This window comes from Engystomops pustulosus, chromosome 3, assembly GCF_040894005.1.
Source record: "Engystomops pustulosus chromosome 3, aEngPut4.maternal, whole genome shotgun sequence".
NCBI classification, from domain to species: domain Eukaryota; kingdom Metazoa; phylum Chordata; class Amphibia; order Anura; family Leptodactylidae; genus Engystomops; species Engystomops pustulosus.
The window spans coordinates 104,719,042-104,741,361 of NC_092413.1; the positions used below are offsets into that span (position 1 = coordinate 104,719,042).

The window sequence follows — 22,320 nt, forward strand, 5'->3', positions numbered from 1 at the left end:
GCAGTGGTCCAGAGGCTCCACATCCCGTAGCCTGACAACGTGTTTGTTTTTCTGTATTATGCACTTATCTAGGGTAGGGACTACCACCCAGTTGTAGCCTGTGGTTTAGTGCAGAACTAATAAATCGGCAGGGGCAGAGGTTATGGGAAGCTCAGGACACAAAGTTTTTGAAATGACCTTCCTTGCATGATCTGTATACGGTTTTACTGTTTTTGGAATAAAGATTTTGGATTTTAATTTCTGGAAGGGCAACAGGTTTTCTCAAAAGTATTGACAAGTCATTAGCTTAGTAATGATTAGCCATTAGCTGCAAGAAAGCAGGATAAGAGTAAAGTCTCTGGACTTCTTGCTTCTTTTTAATAAAAGTTTATTAGTGACTTTAGGAACAGGAGCAGCAGACCCCCTAATACATGAGCCAATCGCTGTAGAACCTCCCAATTTAAGCGGCACCCGCAGAACCCCCAAATACACGTGTCAGCCACTGCAGAACCCCACAATACACACGGCAACCTCTGCAGAACCTCCCAATACACATGTCAGCCGGCGAGAACCTCCCAATACATGCGCCACCCGCAGAACCCCCCAACCCCAATACATGCGGCAGCTGCAGCAGACCCTCCCAATACACATGACCCACCACTGCAAAACAGCGCCATTCGCTGTAGAACCCCACAATACAAGTGCCAGGTGCTGCAGAATCTCCCAATACACGTGCCAGCTGCCGCAGAACCTCCCAATACACGTGCCAACTGCCGCAGAACCCCCCAATACACGTGCCAACTGCCGCAGAACCCCCCAATACACGTGCCAGCTGGTGCAGAACCTCCAAATACATGTGCCAATTGCCGCAGAACCCCCAATACACATGCCAACTGCTGCAGAACCCCCAAATATACATACCAGCTGCTGCAGAACCTCCCAATACATGTGCCAACTGCCGCAGAACCCCCCAACATACGTGCCAATTGCCACAGAATCCCCCAATACATGCGCCCAATGCCGCAGAACCTCCCTATTCACACTTAAGCTTGCACATTATAATACACAACTCAGAGACCACATTTATAAAGTGTCTGCGCAAGTTTTGTGTTGTGGCTGCTTTGTGTCTGACAAGACAGAAATATGTGCACCTAAAGGGGCTGTTACTGCTTAGTCTGAACGCGCACCACATTTATTACTGACATGTGCCACAATTGTGTCCTTGGTACTAGATACACATGTCAACTGCTGCAGAACTTCATATTAATGCAGAAATGCAGTGGTGGGGGAAGATATGTGGGGATGATGCAGAGGGGTCTGTATGTGTTTTAGGGACACTCAGGAGAGCTTGATAGCTGCTCCTGCACACAGGACACTAAATGGTTAAGGCAGAGTGTGACAGGAAGAGGGAGGACTTATCTCTGGCTGATTCCTGTCTGCTATGGAGGAGGCTGCTTCTTCTCTTCAGGTGCTGACTTCTCCCTCTTCTCTGTACGAAGCTTCCTGCGCTGCAGACATGCAGAGCAGGGATTGTCTGCAGGCAGACTCCTCCCCTCCCTCTCTCCCTCCTGATAGCCTGCACAGAGCTCGCTACTAGGAGCAAGAGAATGGTGCCCACCCCTAAATCCAGCCCTGTGTCTCAACAGTACGAACTGCTGCACTGCTCATTACGTAGAGGGGTGTAACTACAGTCAGGGGAAAGAGGGGCCAGGGACCCTGCCGGGCCCCATAGCAACAGCTGCAGCTGTGGTTACGCCCCTAAGATTTCTCTTGTGTCTAGTGTGCTCTTAAGGCAATTAAATATGTACATATAACCTGGGTTGATATTTTATCTCAATTCAAATGTCCATTTTCTCAGTCTTCATATATGCTACCTGGGCTGGCTTATATCCAACAAACACTGATAGGTTTACCAAATGATTAAGCTCTGTTTCACAGAGCGAGGGAAAAAGGGTCTCTGAGCCTTTCAAGATTGTGAGTGTGGACCACTCTCTCTCACTTCCTGAGTCTCCCTGAACCCATGTGTCCAGGGGGTGTCTGCGAAAAAAAAGAGCTAACCGACCTTGTTTACACCTGTGGGGTTCAGAACATCACACTCACCTTGTAGTGAAACAAGAAGAGACCGCAGAAGAAGGTGTAGAGTTCTGCAGTTAATGTGGACAGGTTGATTGCAGTGGCACTTGTTTTTTTTATAACCACAGGGAGGAAGCTATAAAGGCCAAACATGCAGGCAGTGAATCCCACATATAAGAGACCTAGATAGATAAGACAAACATTACAATTAGGAAAAGGAGAAAAAAGTATCTGCTTTGTATTTATCCCAGAAAAAAAATCCACTCTTGTCCTTTTAGATGTGTTTGGTATTACAACTGATCCTATTTGCTACAGTTTTACAAAGTTAGTATTGCAGACTTTTTTACAGACAACCTTAGTAAGTAACTATTCAAGGGGAATGATGCAAATGCAATGGGCAAATACAGCTCCACTTTTTAGAAATACTGTATATTAGCATCATGGCGGACAGTTTCCTGTTCTACACATTGCTCTTTAATATTCCTCAAGAATGTATATCACCAGTGACCCCCCCCTCCCCTCCAAACCACACACAGTGCCTTTAGATATGTTTATAGATCTTCCACTGGTGCCTCTATCAATGGGATAAGAGCCCTTATTCTTCCAAAAAAGACTTTTATTGATGCCTGTGTGCCAGTCTTGGAAACGGATAACTTCAGTATACAGTCAAGTTACCCCATCCTTCTCACTGACACTGCTAACCTGGCTAAAGAGAATTCCTGAAGGTGGGGAGCAAGGCGAATTCCTCTTCAAATAGCCAGTGTCACTCCCACCTTCCTGAGGGGGTTAATGTTATAGCAGAGCCGGGTAACACAAAGCTACTGTCTCTCACGGGCTGCTCTACCCTCAGGAATACTCTTCAACCAGGTAAACAGTGTCAGCGTTAGTAAAAGGGGCAGGTTAGCTTGACAGTATACAGCAGCTCTCGCCTCCATGACTGGAACAGAGGACATGAATAAAAGTCTTTTTAAGTAGAATGGTGGCTCCATGCCTGTCGTCCAGTGCAGCCCTTCCAATCACAGATGGCCTATGTCGGTATAAAGAGGCTCAGTTCCTATGTCATCTTGCCACAGGCTGTAGAAGGTGGCAGCTGTCCACATGACATCATAGTTGAGCCACTCTTTACCAATAGAGACTGGTGGTGACTTGCGTGCATGATGGACCAGAGACATGGATCAAGGTAAGTAATACTATTTTATTTTTCTTAGAGCATTTGGAGCCAATAAACATTATGACACTGCTTGCTGTTTGTTACTAAACTTTATTTTGTTCCCTGTTTTGTATGGATACATTTATAACAATGACCTTCTGTACATATTATACATTTTTGGAAGCAAAATATATGTATGTATATGTAAATATATCTATATATATATATGTATATATATATATATATATATATATATATATATATATATATATAATTTATTAACTGGAAATACAGATAAGGATAACATGACTGAAATAATCTTGGGGTCCATGTGATAATTTATGCATGAAATGGATGTAATAATATACATTTTCCATGGCCATGTCTCAGGTCATTTTACAACATGTTTAGCTTTGTTGTCGCCCTGAATTGGCTCATTATAATGGTAATACAGTATAGATACATTTATACAGAAATAAAATGACAAGGCTGATGTGTCCTTAAAGGAAACCTACCACTTAAAAGTGGTAGGTTTATACACATATACATGGCACCAGCTCAGGGTGAGCTGGTGCCAGAGCATATTTTTATTAGGGGAACAAAGCCCCTATCGCAGAATTATAAGTTATATTAACTTATAACTCGGCGCACCGCACTTGGGCATGGCGCACCATGCGCACGCCCGCGCCGGATTCTAAAGTGCTGGAGAGCCGGTGACGTCACCGAGCTCTCCGGCACACGTGCACCTGCGCAACTTAGCACGGGGAAACAGGCCGGTGCGCGGTGCCCAAGTGCGTTGTGCCGAGTTATAAGTTAATATAACTTATAATTGTGCGATAGGGGCTTTGTTCCCCTAACAAAAATATGCTCTGGCACCAGCTCACCCTGAGCTAGTGCCATGTATATGTGTATAAACCTACCACTTTTAAGTGGTAGGTTTCCTTTAAAGGTAACCACAAGAGTGATGTGGCCCCTGGGAAAGTGAGTTTGACACCCCTGCCCTATGCTATTCCTTGTCCAAATCTATGAGGGGGAGTACCAGAGGCGCCATATGATTATAGACCTCTACCCCTACATTTGGGAAGATTCTCTTGTTTTTTTAATGAATTTATGAAGTTGTTTTAAGTATTCATTTATTTAATTTTATATTGTATTTGTACAGTACGAATATTATTACATCCATTTCATGCATAAATTATCGCGTGGGCCCTGCAATTATTCAGTCGTGTTATCCTTATCTGTATGTCCAATTAAAAATAAATTAATATATATTTTATATTGATATTGCCTTAAAGGGAACCTGTCACCGCTGTTGCGGGCAGGTTCCCATAGAGCCCTTATAGCATAAGGGCAGCCTTTCTTCACCTAATAAAATCTCTGCTCAGAAAAGGAAAACATTAACATTGATTCTCTGCCTGGTAGCCAGGCGGAGAATCTAGCAAGTTGAGGTGGGTGTATACATATGTGTGAGTCTGGCGGCTTGCTCACTCCTCCTTTCCCTACGTCATCCGCCTATTTGTGCTGAATTATCACACAAATGCCTACGGCGCATGCACGGCTTTAGTGCTTACCTTTGCTTCCTGCTTCGGCGCATGGCAGCTGAAGGCATATGTGTAATAATTCAGCCGACAGCCAGATGACGTAAGGAAAGTAGGTGTAAGCAAGCCGCTAGACTCGCACATATGTATACACCCACCTCGACTCGCTAGATTCTCTACCTGGATACCAAGCAAAGAATCAATGTTAATTTTTTCCTTTTCTGAGCAGAGATTTTATTCAGTGAAGAAAGGTTGCCTTTATGCTATAAGGGCTCTATGGGAACCTGCCCGCAACTTAATTTTTTCAAACAGCGGTGACAGGTTCCTTTTAAGACTTTTGGTATAGCAAGACACAATCACCTCTTCCTAGTCACTTTTACACTATGATACCAGGGTTTGTCTATTGCACCCAAGCATCGATCTATATTTTAGTTGATGAGCACCTTCACACTCTATTTTTTTAAATAGAAGTTCTTATACTATTAAATACAGGTTTGGGCCAACACAGATGTATATTGTTCCTCACTATTTCATATGCAGATCAAATTTGCTGCTATCTTTGTATGTTTTATGCACAGTTTGCTTAAGGCAATTTTATTTTATGAGGATTATGCATTAGAATTTTCTTTGTTTTTATGGCCATTGCTGTTAACAATCTTCATATTCTTTTTGTTCACATTAAAGTAAAAGTGTCATCCTCTATGATTTTATTTCCACATCGATCTCATGTTGGTTCTGTTCTGTACCCAAGATAATGATTCAGTAAATGTTCTTTAAGCCAGTAGGTGGAGAGCTCATTTAGGCTATGTTGTGAAGCGGCTCAGGTTTTGATAGATTGCTTGCCCATTATTCATTGTTTAGTGAAGCATTATTTATGAGGGAATTTGAATGGCTTACCTATTTGCCAGTCCCAGGGTACTTTTAGCAACTCTTTGTGTTCCATTATTGCTCTGGAAGATAATATATGTTTCACTTTAGACAAAGTATAGTATGTCAACGTAAAAAGTGTCCATTATACAAATGAAATGATATTAAAGAATTCAATTAACTGACACAGTGAATTGTCTTAAAGTCAAGTTAAAATGACTATACCAAATTGCCATATTTGATTAACCCTTTGAGAACTAACAGAACAATGGGCATTTTGTGTTGCACTCTCTTTTCTTTCCAAAGTTATGGTATTTTTTGTTCTGAAAGTGTTTGACAAAAATCTTTCTCACCAGAGGTGAAGTGGGCAGAGACTAACTTTTTCCTGTATCTGTCCTGAAGCCAGTCCACAATTTCCATAGTGCCTTGTGTTCTCTCATTCAATAATTTTGCAGCAAATCAATTGAAATTCCTATAAATATATTCAATGAACAATGCACAGTGTACATACAGGATGTATATGGTGACTATTCTGGCAGTTTCATCACATGGAGGAGCATGAAACATGTAATAGGTGGTAGATAACATAAATGACGCAGTTACATGAAGTGTATAGTCTGTGCTGTGTGAGCACTAAGGGTTTATAAATAGCTTATGTGCACCGTGCACTGTGCTGAGCACAAGGTGTGGGAGGGGTGCAGCATGAGGTGAAGAAATCAACAGAAAGTTCTTTTGAATCACAGAATCACTGGGATGGAGGGACTGACCGGGAACAGGGGAGATCTTGTACCTCACTATTCTGTGTAGGACACATATGTATCCACAGCACTGAACACATTCAGCTCTCACATACACACAGAGAGCACTGTCACATGACCATCCCTTACTACCTCCTCTGTTAGCAGGGAGCAGCAGCCCCTTCCCTCTTCCACTCTGGATCTTGTTAAAAAATGCACAGTTCATAAGGGTAACAAATAGAGGACCTAGTGCGAGAGCCCGGCTAAACTGAGGTGGATAGCAAAGAAACTGCTGGTTATAGGTAATGAAGATAATATGTAAAGTTGTTCCACATCCCAAGAGCTATCAATTTGTAAAAAAAATGTTACCATTGTGCTTTAAGGTTTGATGAAAAAATGTTCAACTTATATAAAAATGAGAAACTTCTTTTATCTCCACTTATGTGAGGGACCATGCAATTGGAAAACATTAGTGCCATTACAACAATATAGTATATTGTTCAGTATAAAACTGTGGAGAGGTAAAATGGCATTTTATTGCATTTTCCCAAGAGGACAATGGAATCAAAGCATCTCTTGCAGTTTAGTCTCAGTGACAATTGTGAGATCCATCATTTGTCCTGAGGGAGTACTGCAGGGATTTTACATTTCCTGAATAGGTTTACCCATGGATTAAAGCTGTTTGTTGGCATGTGTGGCAGTGGAAGACCCCCTTTACACTGGCTGACCAAGCAGGCAATGATCATGAACAATAACTTCATTTCGGATGAATGCCCACTCATTCATTGCATTTATATGCAACAGTTATCACTACAGTCAGTGGATGGATGAACTGTTCATCATCATGCAGCTTGCAATTGTTTGGAAAATGTTGTCCTGTTTACATACTATATGATGCTGACAAGTTGTGCACAAGGACAGTACTGCCTGATGATTGTCTTCAGTGCTGCATAAAAGACACTTCAGGAAGTAGCTACAAATGTTATCGGGAACAGGGTTCCTGATAATTGGCCCATGTCAAAGGTCATGAAGACGGCCCCTTGAACAAAAGGAGATTGTTTAAACCCCTCAAAGGGAACCTGTCATTAGGATCATACATTTTTGCCTAATGACAGATTCCCATAGCCATTTTAATACTATTTCCCAATCTGCTCTTATAATTAACATTACAAGTTAATAAAAGTATACCTGGCTCCCTGCCAGAAAATTGGATTGAGTAGGAAACCAGGTATACTTTAATCAACTTTAAAAAGTGAGTGGAAACAGTAATGTTAATAATAAAAGCAGAAGGGAATTAGTATTAAAAGGTCTATGAGAACCTGTCATTAGGTGAAAGTCTGTGATCCTGATGACAGGTTCCCTTTAAAAGGGTTGTCCACTTTCAGTAAATAATTGATATTGTTCATGTAAGGACCATATCTATTTGAGTATAAGCTGATAAGCTGTGTTTTTCAGCACAAAAAACTGTGCTGAAAAACCCTAACTCGGCTTATACTCAAGTCAAGGAAAAAAAAAGTGTACTCACCCTCCAACGACCCCCGGCAGGTCCTCTTCAATACATTGCGGCCCCAGCATCGGCTCTGTGGCCCTGCACGGTCCGTCGCAGACATCGTGATGTCAGCCGCACGCTGACATTCTAATGTGAGCGCCGGCATTGGCCCACACTATCATGTTAGTGAGCGGCTGACGCCATGGTGCCTGTGGTGCACAGGGATACGGAGCCGATGCCAGAGCTGCGATGCATAGTAGAGGACCTCCCGGGGAGGGGGGGGGGCTGTCGGATGGTGAGTACACCTTTTGATTTACTTCCTACAGGCATTATGTTGGGGGCAGGGGCTGGCAGGCTATATACTACAGGGGGCTGGCAGGCTATATACTACCGGGGTTGGCAGGCTATATACTGGGGGGCAGTGGCAATGCATTTCCCACCCTCGGCTTATTCGCGAGTCGATAGGTTTTTCCAGATTTTTGTGTTAAAATTAGGGGTCTCGGCTTCTACGTGGGTCTGCTAATACTTGAGTCTATGAAGTAATAGTTATACAGTTTTCCAATATACTTTTTGTATCAATTTCTAGATCTCTGCTTGCTGTCAATCTACATGTTTACTTCCATTGGATAGAAATCTGTCCATGGTTATGTGATAGACAGGCAGGTGCATGAGCCATTAGTATCATTATGCTCTGTGATAATAACGGCTCTTGCACATGCATGTCCATCATATAACCATGGACAGATTTCTATCCACTGGAAGTAAACATGTAGAATGAAAGCAAGCAGAGATCAAGAAAAATGTGAGGAATGGATACAGAAAGTATATTGGAAAATGACATAACTTTTCATTACATAAACAATATCAATTATTATCTGAAAGTGGACAACCCCTGTGCTGTCTCACATCTGTAGCACAATAATTATTTGGGTACTGTCTAATGTATTTTATGATTTGGTTAATAGGCAAGCATGCACTGTTTTGTGCTTTTTTCCGGAGTCATTTGCCTACCTACTCTGCTTTACACTCCTTCCTCATGCCGCTGGGACTCAGTAAACAATATGGCAGAGAGCCAGGTTACTTTGATCTAATTTATCTTTTTAACAAAAAATGGCAGACATTTTATAAAAATTGTTTGGGGATATGATGTTTAGTGTCTTTAGAGACATGTGAAAATCCAAAAATGGCATCTGGTGACAGGTTCCCTTTAAATAGTTCTGGTAATTTTGTAAATAAGAATAAAATATTTACATAAATCCACTCCACTGTATTTTCATAAAAATAATACATTTCAAAGTTCAGACTGTCAGAACCCAATTTATTAATGTGTCTGAATGATAAACCTGACATGTTTTAACACTGTCTATTCTAAAATTGCACATCCTATTAGTTAGTTTAGTTCGCGCCAGAGAGATATGGCAGACATTGGTGCATTTTTGGCTAAGACAAGTCCATCCCCACTTTTGTTGTACTACCTAAACCCCTTGATAAATGTTTTAGACATTTTTTGTGGTATAAATTTCTCTAATAAAAAGACATATAGATGTAAGCATACTCTCCAAAACACTACCACTTTAGTGGTAGACAATTTTTAGTCTACCGTATTTTTCAGACTATAAGGCAGAGAAAAAATCCTTTGATTTTCTCAGAAATATAAAGTGCGCCTTATAGTCCAGTGCGCCTTATATATGAACCGTACAAAAAACGAGAGCACTGAATGTTCAGTCTGGTATGATGAACAATATACAAAAGAGGTATAATAGGAACACTACAACTTAATTCATAAGCAGAGCATTATATATAACATATTGTAATTCATAAGCCGGAGGTGCTATATAAAAATAATTCTCCCTGAGCCTCTATCTTTACCCATGGATTCCCATCTGGTGCAGTACTGGTCATTCCAAGTTAAATGCTGGATCTTTCAAATGGCAAACGTTTCAGATGCAGTTTTTACTGTTCAAACCAGGAGTAAAAACAGAGGAAGAGCAGATTTTCTCAATGATATGTTCTAACCCATAAAAAACTGCATCTGAAAAACTGAATGCGTAGACGCACCCTATGGGTACGGTCACACGCTGCGCTAGTGCTGTGCACAAAAAACTGTGCTGAAAAACCCTAACTCGGCTTATACTCAAGTCAAGGAAAAAAAAAGTGTACTCACCCTCCAACGACCCCCGGCAGGTCCTCTTCAATACATTGCGGCCCCAGCATCGGCTCTGTGGCCCTGCACGGTCCGTCGCAGACATCGTGATGTCAGCCGCACGCTGACATTCTAATGTGAGCGCCGGCATTGGCCCACACTATCATGTTAGTGAGCGGCTGACGCCATGGTGCCTGTGGTGCACAGGGATACGGAGCCGATGCCAGAGCCGCGATGGATAGTAGAGGACCTCCCGGGGAGGGGGGGGGGGCTGTCGGATGGTGAGTACACCTTTTGATTTACTTCCTACAGGCATTATGTTGGGGGCAGGGGCTGGCAGGCTATATACTACAGGGGGCTGGCAGGCTATATACTACCGGGGTTGGCAGGCTATATACTGGGGGGCAGTGGCAATGCATTTCCCACCCTCGGCTTATTCGCGAGTCGATAGGTTTTTCCAGATTTTTGTGTTAAAATTAGGGGTCTCGGCTTCTACGTGGGTCTGCTAATACTTGAGTCTATGAAGTAATAGTTATACAGTTTTCCAATATACTTTTTGTATCAATTTCTAGATCTCTGCTTGCTGTCAATCTACATGTTTACTTCCATTGGATAGAAATCTGTCCATGGTTATGTGATAGACAGGCAGGTGCATGAGCCATTAGTATCATTATGCTCTGTGATAATAACGGCTCTTGCACATGCATGTCCATCATATAACCATGGACAGATTTCTATCCACTGGAAGTAAACATGTAGAATGAAAGCAAGCAGAGATCAAGAAAAATGTGAGGAATGGATACAGAAAGTATATTGGAAAATGACATAACTTTTCATTACATAAACAATATCAATTATTATCTGAAAGTGGACAACCCCTGTGCTGTCTCACATCTGTAGCACAATAATTATTTGGGTACTGTCTAATGTATTTTATGATTTGGTTAATAGGCAAGCATGCACTGTTTTGTGCTTTTTTCCGGAGTCATTTGCCTACCTACTCTGCTTTACACTCCTTCCTCATGCCGCTGGGACTCAGTAAACAATATGGCAGAGAGCCAGGTTACTTTGATCTAATTTATCTTTTTAACAAAAAATGGCAGACATTTTATAAAAATTGTTTGGGGATATGATGTTTAGTGTCTTTAGAGACATGTGAAAATCCAAAAATGGCATCTGGTGACAGGTTCCCTTTAAATAGTTCTGGTAATTTTGTAAATAAGAATAAAATATTTACATAAATCCACTCCACTGTATTTTCATAAAAATAATACATTTCAAAGTTCAGACTGTCAGAACCCAATTTATTAATGTGTCTGAATGATAAACCTGACATGTTTTAACACTGTCTATTCTAAAATTGCACATCCTATTAGTTAGTTTAGTTCGCGCCAGAGAGATATGGCAGACATTGGTGCATTTTTGGCTAAGACAAGTCCATCCCCACTTTTGTTGTACTACCTAAACCCCTTGATAAATGTTTTAGACATTTTTTGTGGTATAAATTTCTCTAATAAAAAGACATATAGATGTAAGCATACTCTCCAAAACACTACCACTTTAGTGGTAGACAATTTTTAGTCTACCGTAGTTTTCAGACTATAAGGCAGAGAAAAAATCCTTTGATTTTCTCAGAAATATAAAGTGCGCCTTATAGTCCAGTGCGCCTTATATATGAACCGTACAAACAGACAACAGCTGCCCTGAATTGTGCACAGGTCTGCCACCTGCTGGTTATTCATCCTTATAATCAGGTGCGCCTTATAATCCGGTGCGCCTTATATATGAACCTAGACGTTTTAGCAGGCATTTATTGATAGTGCGCCTTATAATCCAGTGCGCCTTATAGTCCAAAAAATACAGTAGATCTGATGTTATAGATCTTTCCCTAAGATCTTTCCCTATTTCTTTTAATGTAAGACACCGGGTTCTGGTTACTGACTGCATGAAGCTGCGTTTATTAACTCAACGTTAGCGATATGTGTGGCCACCCCCTCAATGTAAAAAACGAGAGCACTGAATGTTCAGTCTGGTATGATGAACAATATACAAAAGAGGTATAATAGGAACACTACAACTTAATTCATAAGCAGAGCATTATATATAACATATTGTAATTCATAAGCCGGAGGTGCTATATAAAAATAATTCTCCCTGAGCCTCTATCTTTACCCATGGATTCCCATCTGGTGCAGTACTGGTCATGCCAAGTTAAATGCTGGATCTTTCAAATGGCAAACGTTTCAGATGCAGTTTTTACTGTTCAAACCAGGAGTAAAAACAGAGGAAAAGCAGATTTTCTCAATGATATGTTCTAACCCATAAAAAACTGCATCTGAAAAACTGAATGCGTAGACGCACCCTATGGGTACGGTCACACGCTGCGCTAGTGCTGTGCACAAAAAACTGTGCTGAAAAACCCTAACTCGGCTTATACTCAAGTCAAGGAAAAAAAAAGTGTACTCACCCTCCAACGACCCCCGGCAGGTCCTCTTCAATACATTGCGGCCCCAGCATCGGCTCTGTGGCCCTGCACGGTCCGTCGCAGACATCGTGATGTCAGCCGCACGCTGACATTCTAATGTGAGCGCCGGCATTGGCCCACACTATCATGTTAGTGAGCGGCTGACGCCATGGTGCCTGTGGTGCACAGGGATACGGAGCCGATGCCAGAGCCGCGATGGATAGTAGAGGACCTCCCGGGGAGGGGGGGGGGGCTGTCGGATGGTGAGTACACCTTTTGATTTACTTCCTACAGGCATTATGTTGGGGGCAGGGGCTGGCAGGCTATATACTACAGGGGGCTGGCAGGCTATATACTACCGGGGTTGGCAGGCTATATACTGGGGGGCAGTGGCAATGCATTTCCCACCCTCGGCTTATTCGCGAGTCGATAGGTTTTTCCAGATTTTTGTGTTAAAATTAGGGGTCTCGGCTTCTACGTGGGTCTGCTAATACTTGAGTCTATGAAGTAATAGTTATACAGTTTTCCAATATACTTTTTGTATCAATTTCTAGATCTCTGCTTGCTGTCAATCTACATGTTTACTTCCATTGGATAGAAATCTGTCCATGGTTATGTGATAGACAGGCAGGTGCATGAGCCATTAGTATCATTATGCTCTGTGATAATAACGGCTCTTGCACATGCATGTCCATCATATAACCATGGACAGATTTCTATCCACTGGAAGTAAACATGTAGAATGAAAGCAAGCAGAGATCAAGAAAAATGTGAGGAATGGATACAGAAAGTATATTGGAAAATGACATAACTTTTCATTACATAAACAATATCAATTATTATCTGAAAGTGGACAACCCCTGTGCTGTCTCACATCTGTAGCACAATAATTATTTGGGTACTGTCTAATGTATTTTATGATTTGGTTAATAGGCAAGCATGCACTGTTTTGTGCTTTTTTCCGGAGTCATTTGCCTACCTACTCTGCTTTACACTCCTTCCTCATGCCGCTGGGACTCAGTAAACAATATGGCAGAGAGCCAGGTTACTTTGATCTAATTTATCTTTTTAACAAAAAATGGCAGACATTTTATAAAAATTGTTTGGGGATATGATGTTTAGTGTCTTTAGAGACATGTGAAAATCCAAAAATGGCATCTGGTGACAGGTTCCCTTTAAATAGTTCTGGTAATTTTGTAAATAAGAATAAAATATTTACATAAATCCACTCCACTGTATTTTCATAAAAATAATACATTTCAAAGTTCAGACTGTCAGAACCCAATTTATTAATGTGTCTGAATGATAAACCTGACATGTTTTAACACTGTCTATTCTAAAATTGCACATCCTATTAGTTAGTTTAGTTCGCGCCAGAGAGATATGGCAGACATTGGTGCATTTTTGGCTAAGACAAGTCCATCCCCACTTTTGTTGTACTACCTAAACCCCTTGATAAATGTTTTAGACATTTTTTGTGGTATAAATTTCTCTAATAAAAAGACATATAGATGTAAGCATACTCTCCAAAACACTACCACTTTAGTGGTAGACAATTTTTAGTCTACCGTAGTTTTCAGACTATAAGGCAGAGAAAAAATCCTTTGATTTTCTCAGAAATATAAAGTGCGCCTTATAGTCCAGTGCGCCTTATATATGAACCGTACAAACAGACAACAGCTGCCCTGAATTGTGCACAGGTCTGCCACCTGCTGGTTATTCATCCTTATAATCAGGTGCGCCTTATAATCCGGTGCGCCTTATATATGAACCTAGACGTTTTAGCAGGCATTTATTGATAGTGCGCCTTATAATCCAGTGCGCCTTATAGTCCAAAAAATACAGTAGATCTGATGTTATAGATCTTTCCCTAAGATCTTTCCCTATTTCTTTTAATGTAAGACACCGGGTTCTGGTTACTGACTGCATGAAGCTGCGTTTATTAACTCAACGTTAGCGATATGTGTGGCCACCCCCTCAATGTAAAAAACGAGAGCACTGAATGTTCAGTCTGGTATGATGAACAATATACAAAAGAGGTATAATAGGAACACTACAACTTAATTCATAAGCAGAGCATTATATATAACATATTGTAATTCATAAGCCGGAGGTGCTATATAAAAATAATTCTCCCTGAGCCTCTATCTTTACCCATGGATTCCCATCTGGTGCAGTACTGGTCATGCCAAGTTAAATGCTGGATCTTTCAAATGGCAAACGTTTCAGATGCAGTTTTTACTGTTCAAACCAGGAGTAAAAACAGAGGAAGAGCAGATTTTCTCAATAATATGTTCTAACCCATAAAAAACTGCATCTGAAAAACTGAATGCGTAGACGCACCCTATGGGTACGGTCACACGCTGCGCTAGTGCTGTGTTTACAAGTGCAGTACACAATGGTACACAACGGTAAACAATCACATGCATGTCAAAGCAAATGCTAATGAGGTTGGGCCCAAGTGAGGCCACCTACCCTCAAGGAAAACCCGAGAGGCTGAGGATGCTGCCACATTCTTGGACCATTTTTAAACGGACTGAAAATGCATGCGCTTTTGAATGTTTACCATGTTTGGCTGTTTATCTGCATTTCTAGAAGTGTAGGCAGCTGTGAAACAGCCAAAAGCATGGTAAGCTTACAAAAACACATGCGTTTTCAGCCTGTTTAAAAACAATCCAAGAACGGTCCAGGAGCGGTGTGGCATGCACCCTTACATGAAACTCACCTAATTTAAGGAGTAAACACAAAATAAATGCAGGAATTAAATATGTTCAGCAGATTTCTGATATTTCCTTTGACTTACAAATTATGCTATAATGAGACTTATTTTTCATATCCTCAAATGCAGCATAAATGTGTGCTAATACTAATACATGACAAAGTTAAATGGATGAAACACTGCTTGAGACCATAATCTATCTGTCAAGGCCAAAATCAATGTCAGAAAATACCTGCTCCCATTGTAAGTAGCTGTCACATTGACAGGGTAATCAATACTAACTTCAGGGCTGCACAATGTTCACATAATGTATATGACATAACTACAAGAACCAGATTATCTCTGAGCTGCTTATGAATAAACTGTCCACCATGATATTTCTATAATAGCAGCATTACCTCTCAATAATTCATCATTAGGGTTGATCTCAGGTATACTATGCATAAAAAACTAATTATACATCAAAAAGTCAAACAAGATTGCATTTCCTATGGAAACAGCCTGCCACAAGGTGGGTGTAATAGAAAAATGTAATAGGATTCCTGACCTGTATTGGCAACTAGAAAAGATTCAAATATGACAAGATGCACTTATTTGACAATGTATCAGATATAGAAGTTTATGTTATGAAAAAAAAAGTTATTATGCTAATGTTATCAAAGCCATTCTTACTCCCAATGTCTGGAATAAGTCCACTTGCCCACAAAAGCTATTTACTGGAATTAACGGACCTGCCTAATTCAGTCCAGTGATTATGAGTTCAGTCCAGTAATTATGAGTTCAATCCAATAATTATAGGTTCAGTCGGAGACATTACCAATGCTAGCCACAGTAATAACAACACTATCACACCGAAAACTTAACCAGTTGTATAGCATAACTACAGAGCTAGCCAATGCCCCCTGTAACTCTAATTGCAAGACAGTGATAGCCACACAGTAATCCAGTACAAAGTCTTTTTGAAACAGGACACTGACAAGCATGTTTGTATTCCAGCCGTTGGCACCACATAGAATAGCAACATCAGCCTCAAGAGAGTGTTGGTGGTCTAAACAGAATCTTTAGCAATTTTTCTTTACAAAAATAAAGTACCAAATATCCAAAGATAAAGAGGAAGCTACCTGTCATGGCTTCCGGTTAAGTTACTGTTACTCACAGATCTTGTTGATCCTATTAGAAAAAACAATAGCTTATGCTGCAAATAAGCTAAATATATTCAGTAAATCAATTGAAAGGGTAATTTTTTTTAAAGGAATAAAGGGGCGGATTTATAAATCTGTTTACAACAGAATTATGCTGTAATTTGCATTAAAACAGCCTGCATCACATTTATCAAGAGTTTCTGGCACTCCTACGACTAGTACAACGCGTAAACTGTGAAATGGGGCGTGGGTTTGCATCAAAGTCTGTGCGCTTAATTACGCCACTCTTCTGGTGTTGATTGTCGCATTGGCTGTTTTGTGCTTTTTTTGAGCGTTGAAAACTTTAAATTTCTTCCACACGCCTCTTGGACTCAGGAAACAATCTGGCAGGGAGCCAGGTAAACTTTGATCTAGTTTATCTTTTTAACAAAAAATGGCACAAATGTTCTAAAAAAATATTTGGTTGATATGATATTTAGTGTCTGTGGGGACATGTTAAAATCCAAAAAGGGCATCTGGTGACACGTTCCCTTTAAATAGGTCTGATAATTTAGTCAATAAAAATAAAATATTTACATAAATCTGCCCCACTGTATTTTCATTGAAATAATGGAGTGCAAAGTTCAGACAGTCTTATACTGCACTCTTAGGGGTTGTCCAAGACTAACTTAACTAAACGAGGTAGCCGGGGGTGGGCAGCAATTGAAAAATGTAGTTCAGTACTTACAGCTCTGGTGCTCCCGATGTCCCGCACCTTCCTCCGTCAGAGATGTGCCCCTGTATGTTTACTGGGACACTGAAGCTCCACTCCGACTACTTCCAGATGACAGGGCACGCCCACCTTTGATTAAGCTCCCAGCACCTGTTATGGCGCTGGAACAGTGGTCTGGTGGGTGTGCCCGGCTGGCTGGAAGCTGGTCCGATTAGAGTTTCCGTGCCCTGGTAAATAAACAGGGGCATGGCGGGAGCACAGTGTGGAACATCTGGACGCAGTAAGTACTAGTTAACTTTTTTATACAGCCCACCCCTGGTCACAATGTTTATTTTAGTTATAAAAAAAAGGAAAACCACTTGATGCACCTTCTTGTCACTGCCCATTTTTAAAAATCTGACAGGTGTCACTATTAGTTATTATAACTTTGGAACGCTTTAACATATCCAGAGGGTTTTCTCATGACACATTGTACTTCAGGCTAGTTGAAAAACAAGAAAACAAGCATTCACAGAGCTCAGACCATCAAAAAATAACAGTTATGGATTTTAAAAGGAGGGGAGCAAAAATTGGAAACCCAAAAAATGGAAAGGCGATTGGCGAGAAGGGGTTAAATCTTGTTATGTTATATACTTACAGCTGTATTCCACTGAAGAAAGATCCAAAAAGTCCAATCATCCCTAATAGCTCAATACGACTAAGATTTCTAACAATATACTCTTGGGACACGCTAGAAATCCCATAGAGAGTGGCACCTCCAAGAACCAATACATCTCCAATTAGTTTGCTATCTCCTGGAAAATATTCTGCGGACAAAATACTAGATATTAGATATACAAGATCGTATATACAAGATTATACAAGAAACTGTAATTGTCTGTAAGATATGAAATTTCCTTACATGGGCAGATATATGGAGATCTTTCGTGAGGTTATACTACTTGTTGAGTAATACTCAATAGGGGAGATTTATCAGAAGTGTCTGAGGTAAAACTGTTCTAGTTGCCCATGGAAACCAATCAGAGCTCAGCTTTCATTTTGTAAACAACTGTAGAAAAATGAATGACGAGCTCTGATTGGTTGTCATGGGCAACTAGAAAATGTCTGCTCTCAGACACTTCTAATAAATCTCCCCCAATATCTTTAGGCAGTGATAACAAAACAGAATGCCAATAGAATGGGGGGACTCTAAGGCTTTGGGGAAAGTTTTCTAGGGTATGAGGGGATTATAACATTTGTTTCAGGTATTGGAGTCTGGGCAATTGGGTTTGACTTAGGTAAAAAACTTCCCTATGTGTTGTTTATTGAATGAATTATGGAAAGCTTTGAGGAAAATGGGGAGAGTATATGGGACACTGAAGTGCACACTGTTGTTTGTTAACATTTATAATAAAGAATTTGAGCAATAGATAGATATTAATCCATGGAAGTTGAAGGAGTATAAGAATGTGGCACAGTTATTTAGTAAAGGTGTGTTTATTCCGTTTCAGGAAATGAAAAGAAAGTTTGGAATTGGGGAAAATGTGCTTTTTTTGTATATGAAAATTTATAATGCGTTTGTTAAGACTATAGAAAAATATATGTTTCAAGTGTTCATGGATACACTATTAGATAGACTTTTTACTGAGCAGAAGACAAAAATCATTATGTCAAAAATCTTAAAGATTTTGAATTATGTAGACACTAAGAAGGTGGTCTTTAACTCTCAGAAACAGGAAAAGGGCAATTGACACAGGATCATTGGGACAGATTTTTTTGTAATAGAATTTTTTCTTTACAAAATATGAATCTTAAATTGGTACATTTTATGTGTATGAGATGTGATGAGAGGGAAGCTGACATCTTACATATTGGTGGGTCCGAAGTTGAGGTCTTGTTGGGAAGAAATTAATTTTAGAATTGAGTCAGACCTGAAAATTTGTTGACTTTTCTATGAAATCTCTTCTGTTAAATGATTTTAAAAGGGATGAACACCCGTATATCACAAATATGCAGTATACTAGGATTTGTAGATTCTCCACTTTAGCTAAAGTCAGTATTGTGAGGTTCTGCATCAGCAGAACCTCTCCTAATACAATGCTTTGGGAAGACCTAAAGATAAAGAAGGGTGGGTTTGAAAGGATACACTACCGGAATAAGTTGAAGACATTGGAAGCATTTTGGATAAATAAAATGAAGAAAAGAGATAAGGATAAAGAGAGAAAATGAATGGACCCTCTATCAGTCTGCTCACATAATAGGGAGGGGGGACTGTTTTTGTAAGGTCAACGTAGGTTTTATTAAATGTATTAAGTGTCAATGTATGCAATGTGTGTTTTCTTTTAATTGCATAAAACTATATTTGATCCCTATCATTAATTAATAATAATAATCTTTATTTATATATCGCCATATATGTTCACCTTCCTTCCCTCTTATATGTATAGGGGGGAGGGTGGTTGGTGAATGCTTTCTGTCACATTTGTACTTTTATGGAAAAATATAATAAAGATTTAAATTAAGGAAAAAAAATAATTAGATTAACACCTTGATGACTAGCACCATCAATGCTAAAAATATTATATTCATAAAGTTTGACATTCATATGTGTTGAAATTATGCTACAATTTTGTGCAACAAAAATATGTGTTGCCTGTTTCCTATGGTCTTGTGATAATTATATAAGACATAGTCCTTTTATCAAATCCAAAAGAAAATGCAGCACAATCACGGAGGATGCATAAAAACTTGGTTTTCTTTATTTCATATTGTAAAATCCATGTCACGATTCCAGCAGCAAATGGACAACATAAGACAGACCTCATAGGAGACCATGACTAAGTCGTAAGACGAAACACGTAGATCTGTCTTATGTTGTCCATTCGCTGCTGAAATTGTGACATGAATTTTATATTATGAAATAAAGAAAACCAAGATGCATCCTCCGTGATCGTGCTGAATTTTCTTTTGGATTTGCAGAGTGAACCAGGATGGTGAGCTGGCTTTCATGTTACATTTTCTTATAGTCCTTTTATCAATTTGTAAGTCTGTATAGTGCAGTCATTTACCAGTAATAAGAAGCACAATAATATCATTTACCTTCCTTTTGCTGTCTTCCCATAAGTACATCAGCTCCAGCCATGCAGCCTATTCCCAAAATGCAGGCAACTGCCCCGATGAAGTGTAGCACCTTGTACCGCACCAGTAAGAAAAACCAGGACAGTAATATGACCACAGGGATCACAAAACAATTAAGTAACTGCAAAGATAGGGAAAAAGCACAGTAATTAAATTGTGTGATATAATTAATATCAATATTTGGTGAAGACTACAGTTAGGTCCATAAATATTTGGACACAGACACAATTTCTTTTAACTGTTTGCTGAAACATATACAATTTATCATTATATAATGTAAATGGACATAAAATCCAGACTTTCAGCTTCCATTTGAGGGTATCCACATTAAAATTGGAGGAAGGGTTTAGGAGTTTCAGCTCCTTAACATGTGCCACCCTGCTTTTAAAATGACCAAAAGCAATTAGACAATTGACTCAAAGGCTGTTTCATTGCAAGGTGCAGGCAATTTCTTCATTATGTCATTCTCAATTAATCATCTAAAATGCCAGCAGTTGATTTGAGGTTTGGAAGATATTGCTGTGAAAATATGCAGTCAAAAGAGCTGTACATGCAAGTTATACAATCCATCGTTAAGCTTAAAAGACATCTACCACAAGGATCAAGGATTGTAAACCAAGCATAATGAACTACAGGTGTGTGCCCCCTCTGGCAGGATATGATCTTCTTCAAGCTTCTTATGCCCTCTTTTTAAAGAATGATGCAAATGAGATTCATTAACACCTATAGAGCCTGGAGCCTCTTAGGCTGCTTTGCATAATTTTAAAAGCCTTTTTAAAGGCAGTGGATAAAAAGCTTAAAGAAGAGCAGATCCTGCCAGAGGGGGAACACTCGTGCCAGTGTGCTTGGTTTATAATTCTTCATCCTGGTGGTAGATGTCCTTTGAGAAAACACCCATGCAATATGCCATGGAAGACAACAATGGAAGATGATCACAGAATAATTTTTATGGTGAAGATAAACCCCTTCACAACAGCCAACAACACTTCCAGGATGTAGGGCGCATCAGAATCTAAAGCTAGCACAAAGAGAAGACTCTATGTAAATAGAGACTACACGGTGCAAGCCACTCATAAGCCTCAAGAATAAAAATAGATAGCTTTGGTAAAAAAAAAAAAACATCTAAAAAAGCCTACACAGTTCTGGAAGAACATTTTTTTGAAAGATGAATCCCATATCAACCTCAGATGGAAAGAAGCTACAAGCATTCTGAGGTATTCAGAGACATGCTGGGGGACATTTATATATAGTGTTGTGACCTCCGCTGGCTTGGCTTCCAACTAGCTGTAGGTCACATGAGGTACATGTTTAATTTTGTGCCACTTAACAGGTAATATTTCTGTCCTTTGGGCCATTTTCTGTCCTGAGCGCCACAAATGTGTTTGCTGAGCAGACTGCTGAGTAGCAGCAGGAATGGCCACTGTAATAACATCCAGAGGACAGAGCCAATTGGATCATCAGCACCCGAATTTCCATAGGTGGAGTGCAGGTTTGTATTCTACTAGACCAATTTTCTTTTGGCCCACTTTCTAGCACCAAAAAACTAAAAAATACATATTTTAATTCTGTCAGAGTAATCACACCATGGAACCATGTAAATTTTTGAAGCAGACTTGGAGGAGGCGGAAAATCCCACTTAAAGATTAAGTCATTTTATAATTACCGTATAATTAAATAAATAATTGAAATAAAAGTCCCATAATCTCCCCAGTTACACATAAAATGAAAATAAAGTATATAAAACACAATAAATCTAAATCAATATTGAACCCGCTCGGTGAATGATGCGAAAAAAAAACACGAAAAACTTCCCGTAATGTACAATTTTTCATCAAACACCATCACAAAAAATAAGCCCTCAACCAGATCTGACAACAGAAAAATACAGAAGTTATGGCCCTGAAAATTTCTCAATAGTAAAAACAATGCGATTTTCTCCAATATTGGTTTTGCTCAGTAAAATTGAGCAAAGATAAGAAAACCTATATAAATGAGGTATCACCACAATCGTAGTGAACCAGAGAATAAAGATAAAATATTATTTTTATGTTACGGTGAGTGGGGAAAAAAAGTGCTAAAAATCCAAAATAAAAATTGATGATTTTGTTTGTGTCCTCCTTGAAATAGTTAATAAAATCTCATGAATAAGCTTAATACCCCCCAAAATAATTACCTATACATTGTATCTCA

General features: G+C 39.7%; 1 protein-coding gene across 1 annotated transcript in view; it reads right to left on the reverse strand.

Annotated features, from left to right (window-relative positions):
* The window catches only part of SLC35F1 (solute carrier family 35 member F1), a 230,881-nt gene that overhangs the window by 21,042 nt on the left and 187,519 nt on the right, over positions 1-22,320 (reverse strand). The window contains exons 4-7 of the mRNA XM_072141700.1: positions 20,092-20,251; positions 17,651-17,819; positions 5,638-5,690; positions 2,080-2,234 (exon numbers count right to left, since the gene is read on the reverse strand). Of these exons, the coding sequence (XP_071997801.1) occupies positions 2,080-2,234; positions 5,638-5,690; positions 17,651-17,819; positions 20,092-20,251 (537 nt within the window). The remainder of the gene's footprint in view (positions 1-2,079; positions 2,235-5,637; positions 5,691-17,650; positions 17,820-20,091; positions 20,252-22,320) is intronic.